Source organism: Bombus pyrosoma, linkage group LG6 (assembly GCF_014825855.1).
Source record: "Bombus pyrosoma isolate SC7728 linkage group LG6, ASM1482585v1, whole genome shotgun sequence".
Taxonomy (NCBI): domain Eukaryota; kingdom Metazoa; phylum Arthropoda; class Insecta; order Hymenoptera; family Apidae; genus Bombus; species Bombus pyrosoma.
In genome coordinates, this window is record NC_057775.1 from 16,355,135 (window position 1) to 16,366,432 (window position 11,298).

The 11,298-nt window shown below is 39.7% G+C and overlaps 1 protein-coding gene across 4 annotated transcripts in view; it reads left to right on the plus strand.

The window, feature by feature from the left end:
* LOC122568153 (semaphorin-2A) overlaps positions 1 to 9,997 on the plus strand; it is a 558,514-nt gene extending 548,517 nt beyond the window's left edge. For all 4 annotated transcript variants that reach the window (XM_043727557.1, XM_043727556.1, XM_043727558.1 and 1 more), the window contains 2 exons: positions 1,193 to 1,640; positions 2,793 to 9,997. In XM_043727557.1, coding sequence (XP_043583492.1) covers positions 1,193 to 1,640; positions 2,793 to 2,867 — 523 coding nt within the window. In that variant the 3' untranslated portion in view covers positions 2,868 to 9,997. The remainder of the gene's footprint in view (positions 1 to 1,192; positions 1,641 to 2,792) is intronic.
* The last annotated feature ends 1,301 nt before the right edge of the window (positions 9,998 to 11,298 follow it).

An 11,298-nucleotide genomic window follows, 5' to 3' on the forward strand; every position in this document is an offset into this window, starting at 1 on the left:
AGAAGAATAAATGTAGTTCGATTAGTACTTTTCTAGAGTTAAACATTATCATGTTTTCAATATCCAACATTTCACGGTGAACTTCCATGAACAGAATGACCTAGTTAAGTTGGTCCAGTTTAATAAATTCGAACGAACATTGCCCCGACTCCACTGTTTTCCTTTCTGAAATTTCCATAACCCGCTTAAATCCTTTTGAATACAGTCCGTTCCATCTCTCCGATCGGTTATATATTTAACGATACATACATTTGTTATAACATATAATGCAAAGTTTTGTTTTATCTCCGTTCATAATGGATGATACTCGACTCATATTAATAGGAAATTATTTTTCTCCCTAATAACAACGAATTTAATATATTTCACGAATGTTTCAAAATTTGTGAGAAATAATGTTAAAAAGAACTGTTAAGCTTGTATCGAAGAAATTGGAATGAAGAACAGATATAATACGAAAGGGAATAAATCTCTATCTTTTCAGAAAACTACTTTACAGAAAAATTATTGAAATCCTCAAGGATCTAAGTTCAATCTATAAAATTTCTATACAATTTATGAATTGATTGTTTCGAGTATTTTGACAGTCTTAATGTTAATGTATATAATATATAATATATATATAATAAAACAGTAGGAGGATTGTATAGTATATACATTGGATAAAAACAAACAAAGCAATCATTTAGGAACAGCTCATAAGCTTTGGAGTCCAAGAAAATAATTTTTACAATTTTTCCCTGTCCGTTTCTTTGTCCGCTTGTACTCGTATCACGTAAAAACTATCGAGCGGATTTTGATGGACTTTTTTCTGCTGTATCGCTTACTGCCCGAGGGGGGGAGGGGGAATAGAAGAATATGTTTTATCTCAATTCGTTTTGTGGAAGCTAAGAAGTAGCCTGGCATCTGAATTATATGCGCTCTCATGTTTGGTAGAGATCAAGCAACGATGTTTATTGTTTACGTGTTTCTTCTGAAATGGAGCTTTTTTATAATTTAATATCTTTTACTAGCCTAACTGTCTATACAAAAAATACTTCATTCATAGAAATTCATCTGCTTATAGACTGTTCCGAATATTAGTAGCCCACGTGAACAAAGTTGGAAATGCTAATAAATAATAAAGTTTGACAACAAAAACATGAATAATACGAAGCACTATGCTTATGATCGTATTTTCATTGTTTTACAGACTTCTCCAGGACGTGTCAAACAGTACGGCAGACGTTTGCGACAGTAGCGTGGGTAAACGGAAGCTCGTAGTCACCTGGGGCCAGTCGGTGCATCTCGGTTGCTTCGTCAAGATGCCGGAAGTGCTGGCGAATCAGGAAGTCAGGTGGTACCACTACAGCAAGGAGAAAGGCAGGTATCAGATAGCCTACAAGTACGGTGCTGGGGGGGACAAGTTCATCGAGACGTCCGAGAAGGGCCTGGTGATCGTTGGCGTGAACGAGCAAGACGCCGGAAGATACGATTGTTGGCTCGGTGGTTCGCTCCTCTGCTCGTACAACATCACAGTGGACGCATACAGATGCTCTGCGCCAGCCAAGTCAAACGACTATCAGAAGATATACTCGGATTGGTGTCACGAATTCGAGAAATACAAGTCGGCCATGAAGAGTTGGGAAAGGAAGCAAGCGGTAAGTCGACATGCTTTGATCCCACGAATATATTTATGTTGATGCTTGCGATCGAACGTGGAAACCTTTGATGAAATATGAATGAAAATATTCTTTTTATAATCTTCTATGATCCTGTCAGCAAGGACTTTTTTATTTCTGTACTTTTATTCGTGGCTTTAGCAATTTTGTATTCTTTGCTTCTCGAGAAGTCAATGTCATTAATTCGTTTCGTTTGTGAGTGTGATTGTTTATATATACTGCTGGTAACAAATCTGAAAAGTTTTATAAAGAAGACGCGTGGTTTGCAAGAAGAAATCGTTTGATATAACGCCGGCAAATATGTAATCTAACTCCGAATGCGAAGTTCCTTAGAAAATTGAATTCATCCTTGAAAAAACAAAAGCTTCGTAGCAAGCTAATGTTTACTTTTCACGCGAGAATTCTTTTCCTTTACTGCACATGGCTACGATCTAAAGAGCTTTGTATAATGCAATACAAATTGAAGATAAAAACTACCAAAGGTCTTTCATACGTATGTCCGTTCTATCGAAAAGGAAATACGATATTCGTCAGAGGTTTCCCTTTCCTTTTTGCATAAATGCGAAGATAAACGTTACAGAGTGTAATTTGATGTAATTGAAATAAATGTGATTGTAATTTGAAATAAAAAAAGTAAACAGGAAAAATTACTTATGTTATAGAATAGTCGCCCTATGAATTACGTACAATGTGTCACCATTTCAAATATTTCTCACAGAAAGTGAGCTATGGGAAAGCTATTAGAATTATAGTTACGCAAGACAACTTTCTTCGAAATACCTTTGTGTTTTTAAATGCATTGTTACGCTTTCGATCTCACAATCAAGAATATATAAAGATATGCTTCAAATAATAAACAAACTGATTGCCCCAATCGATATAAAATTACAAAATTGTAAAAACTCTTTGCACTACAAAAGTCTATAACTAAGATATGCTACAATTTCTTATTCATCAATTTATTAATATCATTATTTGCACAATAGAATCCAAATAATAGATTCTTTGATCCAATCGTATAATTTGTTTTTATTCATTTTGGAAAAAACTTAAATATATTTATCTCTCAACTATTACGTAACGTTCAACTTATCGCCTGCTTGAGGATCCCCACCATTTTCTCTGTTATAGCAATGCGCATCGAGGCAAAACGACAGCAATCAAAATTTACACACGAACGAGGTGTACGGCACCCCCTTAGTCTGATGGAGCCGATCATTGGAGCCCTCGTCGAGCCGAGATCCCGACATACTGCCACGCGCGAGCGTCTTGCCGAAGAATCGCGGTCCATCCACGATCAGTTGGACGAGGCTCACTCTCCTTCTGACCGGTTACACCACTGCCTTTGTCCTTCTTGCTGCCGACGATCTTTCGTCCAAGTGAAAGCCACGAAACGCGTCCGTATCAAAAGAACCGGCAAGTCGAATGTCCGAAACGCGAGCATCATGTTCACCGCGACATCCATCCTCGATCGGTTGGACGAGCCTCACTCACCTTCTGACCGGTTACACCACTGCCTTTGTCTTTCTTGCCGCTGACGATTTTTCGTCCAAGTGAAAGCCACGAAAATACATCCGCAGCAAATACCCGGCAAGTCAAACGTCCGAAGTACAAGTACATTTTCATCACATTCACAGTGACGTTCGTCTTCGATCGTTCGAACGAGCCTCGTTCTGATTGGCCTCGTCACCCGCCCGGAACGTGTCTTTCGCTCAACTTCCAAGTTACTGCGAGATAAATAAAAAGATAATATCCCTACGAAACAGAAATATTCATACGAAAGAGAGAAATATTCACAGAAATATCGATATTTCGAGGTTACTTGTAACCAATCGGTGTAACGAGGCTGTCCGCAACGCGCAGTGTTCATCGCACGATCGCTCGTCATTGTTACATTAATCATAGTATCATTTACATTCTATATTGCCATAATGTCATAATGAACGTGTACGGTGGAGCACTGTCAAGGATCCGGTTTCGTTTTCAATGGGCAACCCTCTCCACGAATACATTTCATTAACTCCGTGTAGAAATAAATGACACGCGACGCGGTCAAGAAGAACGCGATTCCAGGATCGTCTCGAGAGAAAGTGCGCCTTAAACGCGAACGACGATAGGAATAACTCGGCCGGAAGGGCAACAATAATACACGTGGACTGCGCACGCTGATACACACACGGTTCCTAAGCTTTCTCACGCCGTGGATCGGTTCCTCGAGCGAGGAAGATACAAGGTCAGGGAAGGGTCATTAGAAGAGATCGTCGAGATTGATCGTCCGTGGTGGCGGAGGTTGATCGGTGATCACGAAAACGCAGCTCGAATCGAGGCGTCCGTCCGCGAAGTAACGCGTTTAGAAACCGGAAATCAATCCTCCTGTTTCCTTAGATCTGTGATACGAACGAGACGAGACGAGAGAAAGAGAGAGAGAGAGAAAGAAAGAGAGAGAGAGAGAGAGAGAGAGAGAGAGAGAGAGGTTGGTCGCTCTATCGAGAATTAGGAGGTTACAGGAGCAAACAATCGAGAGTAAAAAGCGACGACGAGATCGAAAAGAGAAGAGAGAAAATAAATACCATAAGGTCGAGCTTCAGTGTAGTTTTAACGAGTCAAAGATAACGAGTCAGGATCGACACAATCTTGTATGTAAGTTGTATATCGATTTGCTAATGAAGAAAATGAAATTGGGAGAGAATGGAAAAGAATGGAACGCGTCCAGGGAGAGAACGCGACATAACGTCGATGCGTTTTCGAAACGTCACGCAAAGTTACACATGAGATTATTAATCGGCTACCACGTAGGTGGCGCGCGCGCGATCACCTCGACTTATTATTAGCTTGTTAGCTTCTTCATATCAACAGTTTTCGCGACGTGCACCGCCGCCTTTGTCTTCGACTCGCACGATTCCTTTCATCACCCTTACTCGACGAAACATTCGTTCTCAACTTGTTTTCACCTTTTTTCTTTTTTATAGCGTAGATGCATCGATCGATCGATGCGATTCTGTTCCTCGCTCCATAGATCATAGTTATAGCATTGTAGTTTTTGGGTTCTTTCGTCGCGATTCTATTGAAATGTCTTTGATATCAACATTTCTCGAGTTTTGTCAGTATTCGGATATAATATCTTGGAGACAATGAGAAAGGAAAGTCAGTTACTTAGTTTTATGAATATGACAATTGTTGAATTTTAAACGTGCAGAAAGAAATTGTATGGGTTTACCGGATTTAAGTATTCTTCCAATAATTTCATGAATCACGAACTCATGTATTTAAATTTTAATCGAAAATCTTTAATGTCGGACTTAAAATTCGATATTTAGGAAAAAGCTATAAAACCAGACTAGAGAAAATTCGATGACAATCTAATTAGCCTAATTTATTAACATTTATAAATATAAGTGTTTGGAATTGTGTTAAGATTTTAATCGATCGTTCTCTTTTCCTTCGTATGATTCTAAATTACCAAAATGCTAACCAAGACAATTCCATCCATATCGCTATAATCGAGCCCGTATTCACAGCCATCCTAATCACTCAACGATATCACTGTTACCATAATCATTCACGAGAACTCTAAAGGTGCTACGTAGGTGCGTCTGACGCGTATTGGAGATCGGTAATAAGGCCTGTCATCCTCATATTCACTATACGTTCTTCAAACCTATATAAACATACACACACACAAAAGACAAACACATACTTGTATACTTGGATAGAAATACACGCAGATTTATCACACGAATCTATCTGCATCCAACTTCTACGTTTACTCGAATTTCCTCGAGTACTTATCTTTTTGGATGCCAAAGATTCAAACAGATTCTCGTATATGTCTCCGAGCCTAGGAGTAGAATAATTCTGTTTTTGCTCGACGATTTTCGCAAGATTGAATCGGGTCTCGATCGAGCTTAAATCGTTCAGCAAATCGACGTAAATCGCGGGTCAATCGGACAGACGATCGGTTCGAGACAGTTTCGAAATCCACGCGCTCGTGAACACGGATGTCTCGTTTCGAGCAGCAAGCAGCTTCGACAGCAAGACAAATGTCGGCGAGCAATACGTTCTCTTGTTCGTTTTCCGTTCGTTCGATCGCGTCGTTCGATTAAGTAACATTGATCGACGATTTATCGGTCTTGTTCTAATATTTCCATGTATGTCCGTGGCGAAGCGCGTTTAGGTTTCCCGCTGTTCGATTAAACGTATAAAGTCGTTTCTCTTCCGGTCCGGGAACGTCCGTATGTAAATAGGATCGTCATAGTGCATGGTATTTTTATAAAAATTCTCTTCGGAACGATACAATCGTAGACGCGAGGAATAATAGCGTTCTCTGTTCTCCGCAAGTTTTCCTTTCATCTCCACTAGTTCTTATTTCGTACGATTTTTCCGTGATAATTTAATATTTTAATCCTTTATAGTATATTACACATAGCATTAGTTTATCGTATAATATTTTAAACGTAGATACTCGGATCGTCGGAAGTAATCGAGAACTTGAAATGGTAAACGATGTAAGCGTCAAAAATGAAAATGTTCGGTATGAATAAGAGATATTAGCTCAGAATTGAGATCTATTATTTATTAACTAATAAAATTATCGAATTATTATTCAGATAATTCTAGTCCTTGTAACTAAATTAAATTATTCCAGAACCTTAACGCCGTATCAAGCATGGAATTCACATCTTTTTTTTTTACGGTTAAAGAAAAATCATTTTCTATTTTTCTGACATTTGCCATTTATTTGCCATCTTTACCATTTTAACCGTTTAAACTCTTTGATACAAACTTCTCGACGATCACAATTGCTTCTACCGACGGAGATGGATGCTTATCGGTGCTGTATTAAACAATTCGTGGAACGGTCGCTGTTTCCTGAAGACCCAGTTCGCCATCGCTAGTATACATACGTAGGCTATAAAATATAGATCGTAGCGAGGTGGTGACACCTCTCGTTTTGTGTGTATGTATGTATGTGTGGGTGTGTGTGTGAGCGCGCGCGCGTATGCACGGACCGGAGTTCCCTCAGAGACGAAGGACGACGATCGAAATGCTGCAAAATGAGATACGGTGAACGATAAATGAAATAATAAGTATAATAATGTAGACAAGCGAAGAAGAAGAAGAAGAAGAAAAAGAGGTGAAGAAAAAGAATAAAAAGAGAAAAAACACCGATGTATCGGTGATAGTTTCGCTCTTGCCCTTAAGTTTGTACATAAACGTTCGTATTGTTGAGAGGTTCACGTCGCGGCCGTTCGTGACCCGCGCGTCATTTTCTCCTCGCCGTGTGTGAAGCTTTAACTTCAACCGGAAGTCACGAGGACCGCGGGCCAATCGGAGGTAGACTCGACGCGCGTGAACCGTTAGTTATTCTTGTACAGAGGTTTGGAACGCCGTGTTCGACGATTTTCTGTTCTGTATCTATCGCGTCGACGGCATACAAAGGTACACTGTCAGATATAGTATGAGAAAACGAATGTATGCGTGATATAGCGTGAACGAGTGCTTGATAAGCACGAGAAGAAAGAGAGAGAATGAAGAGATATAAATGTATATGAAGAAGGGAGAGGAAAGGTGGTAGAAGCGTAAGGTTAATACAATAATCGGTAATTTAATCTTCAAATATGTACTTATTATGAGCTTCAAACAAGTATTGAATAGTATTATGTCGTAAGGTTAAGGACTTAATTTTCGAGCAAATAAGATGATGAACGGAGAAATACCTTAGACTGTGTCCTATAATCGCGGATCGTGAGTTCAAGAGTTGCCTTCGGAGACGATCGGAGAAAAGAAATTTTTCTCTTCGGGTTCGTCTACTTGTAATTCTCGAGGATCATTCACGGAAACGTTTCGCGTCGACTCTAGAACGAAACTGACTGGCAATGAGAATATTTCAGCTATAGTTAGAATATTCCAAAGTAATCGACGCGATGTGTGAGTGGATGGCGAGGGCTAACGAGAATCTAAATGACGAATAACGAAGACAGAATGAAAGGGAGACTGTATCAAGACGCGTGTGTGTCGTGACGAAGCGATACGCAAAGAATAATAGTAACTTACCTATATCGTACCTCTATGAAAAGCTATTTAAAAAGAGAAAAAGAGGGGAAATAATAAAAGACGAATAACAGAGGGGAGCAGTAAAAGAGCATAAGAGAGTAGTAAGAGAGCGTAATATTAGAGAAAGCGGAACTGAAAACAGGACAAAGACGCAGAGGATTACTAAGGTACACAATAATCTTGAACCACGAGTCTCTCGTGTACGCGTCGACGGCCAGCGAGGAAGAAAAGCGGGCGCGATCGATAAAACGATCGAGCGATGAAACGCCAATTTAAACGATCCGTTGCCGCGAATGATCCTAGTTCGAGCCCTCGACGAGTGCACATTCAGACTCCGTAGAACGAGTCGGCGTGATCACGGAAAGCAATCTAAGATGAACATAACGTTGTTAGATATATTATTTGTAATATTATCGGAGTACTGTATATTGCGTAGACACGATCGTGGCGGCTGGATCGCGATGGAAGCAGATGAAGATAGAAGGAGTATACTGACCGGAGATAGAAGAGCTCATTTTCGTCTGGGAATCGAGATTGGCGTTCTCGTAAATTGATCGATCGGCTGATTGTAAGAATAAGAAGATGCGGTTCGGTTATTTAACGTGTGAATCAACGGTTTCGAAGTGAAAATGGCTTGGGGACCATCGCGTTTATGGAACTCCGATCGATCTGATCCAGTGGCGACAATCGTGTCAGCAAAGATAGGTTATAGCTCGATTTAGTGTACGCTGTACGAGAAGACGTCTCCGTGACGACAGTTACTCGAGATACATGAAAGCGAGAGTGAGAAAATGCAAGAGAGGAAGAATGATGGAAGAATGCGAATGCCCTAAATGAAACACTTAATTACGATGACTTATTACTATGATATAAGGAGGAGAGTAGGATAGCCGGTAACGACTAATTCAAATATATCATTAGGACTAGCCGACGACTGTCTTAGGTTCTCTAGATTTCTGTACGGAAACGGTTTTTATTTTCTGGTGAACGTGGGGTGGGAGGGTGATCTACCGAACCGACATTTTTTTAACGTGCTTCATTCATCGCCTCTCTGCAAACATTTTGTAAGCGAATTTATCACACATGACCACGCTCGTGAACCTTTTCTTTTATTCCTGATTTCACACACCATCCGATATCCCATATCTTTTTACATTTTGCGCGTCATCGATTGTCTTTTCGTAAAGTTTCCGTGTTGACATCGTTTCGACGACAATCTCCACCGATTGCGACAGAGAAATTCTGCGAGAGAAAGAACGAGAGTAAGAGAGAATGCTGCGTGAGATTCATCATTTCGCCACTGTGTAACTTGTTTCTCATCATCATCATCGTTATTATTTTTACCGTCCTTGCCATTCGATTTTATTTCCTCCCTATTTTTATCCTCTTTCGTTCTGTAACTTTTCTACCGTTTGTACGAGTTTCTTTCCTTTTTATTTTTTGTATAGCGCTCGTCCCTCTCGACTACAGCGATCAAGGGTAGAAAATAGAGTCGGACCAAAGTACATCGTGAATCCGAGAATCTCTTTTATTTTACGAGCGAAGAAATTTATTTTAGATCAAAAGAGGCGTGGCCTGCGTCTCGGCTCGTTTCGAAAGTTCCTTCGCTTTCTATCGAATAGTCATTCGAGTTCGTGCGTTGATACCCGTTCGAAACATTCTGTTCGAATGGCAATGGTGCATGTAACGTAATTAAGGCTATTATTCGGTTTTCTTCCCTATCGGAGGAAAACGGACGTTGCACGCGCTTTCTCTGCTATCGATTAAATTTTCTACTGTTTGCGCGTTGGTTGGCACGAACTGACGCGTATGTCGCGACAATTTCGTGTACGAACGAGCTCCGAGAAATTTGGACGCTTTACTCTTTTACGTATTAACTAGATATATTATTTATATATTAATATTATTTTATATACTTTCGATATATATTCGATCGTGACTGTCAATTTTTATCATTTAATTAGCACGAGATAAAAGATCGTTGGGGTAGTTTGTTAGTTTTTTAATTTTATCGATATTTTCTTTGGATTCACGCTGCACTTGCGCCACCAATGGAAAATTCACACGTATCTACGCGTTCGCGCGATTGTCATCGTTAAACACACGACTGTAGACACTTCTTTTTGTTCGAACAACTTCGTACGGTAAGAGACCCTTTAGATATTCACCTAATACTTAAACCTAAACATCCAATCGCTATTTTTATCAAAAAAAAAAACATGTTAAAAATCTTTAATAGTTATCCATTGTTCACTATTGCTATAATAAAGTTTTGCTTTAATAAACGATGGATTCGTATGTGCTATTTATTCACGTATACCCTTATGAGAAGTCCATTGTCTTTTGCATAATAAATGACGCGTACGGAATCTTGGATTGTCCGGATGTTCTGTTTTCTTTCGTTACGAGACGTGACACGCATATGGGATTTTATGGTAAGTATATTTTATTCTTTATTACTCTTAAAAGTCTTTCGATAGTATAAACGCTTATTAAAAGTTAAATAAATCCATTTACAATTTTCCGAACTAATATTATATACATTTACGAAACTTGGAAGATTTTTAAATTCAAATGGTTTATATTTTGTTACCTTTGCGTCAGTGAGAATTGTTCGAAAAATACCATTGAAGATTCGTATCTAAAGCAGTAGCATTTTATATACGTGTATAATAAAAGCAAATAAAAAATGCCTACTTAAATGTTACAATTTCTTACCTCGTGCTGCCAATTGCATAGATGAAATTATGTTCAGCAAAAGTATACTCTTTAATAATACGCAATAATAATAAAATAACACAGCACTTCAAAAAATAAAACGTACGACATCCGTGTCCATATACCGTGTATCATAAGAGGACAAATAAAGGCAACGATTCGAAATCTGGTATCATTTAAACGTGGTAAATCGATCGAAGCCACGGGTCTGTTTCAAGGCAACAAGGAATATTACAGTCTTTTGTAGACTGAAAAGAATCCCGCGTCCATCAACCGCGAACAAATTTAGATCAAAATCCGTGGCGATGATTCGGTTACATTTAATAAGGTTAGCAATAAGAGAAAGCCAGCCGGCGCAACGCGGTCAAAACTTACGTTTCAACCGCGTCTGTTCGACCATTGCCCGATCAATAGAGCAACCTGAACTTCAAGCTATCCCCTGAGTTTGAATAATTACGTGCAACTACTAACTCTCTCCAAGGGAGTTATGCACCCTGTCTATACGCTTTCTACCCTCTCACTCATTGACGTCGTCACGGCTGACTTCTACGCTCGTAGTCCGCGACGTCATCGCCGTTTGGATCTGTTTCCCCTGTGACGTCATCCTGGGAACCTTTGAGACAGAGTCGCGTCATCTATCGATCATTCAACTTTCCCGATGAAAGTTTACCGCGTGAACGATCGCACGTTTTACAACACGAGAACGCGTGCATCTCCGCCATGATAAAAAGGTCGTGAGAAAGCGCATCTGATGGCTCTTTACCGAGGAGATTAAATATAGAGCGGCTGTTTGAAGAGGACAATGCCGATCGACTCGGTGATAGAGGCAAGCAAAAAGTGCGCCGGCTTGATCAGGCTTCAAAAG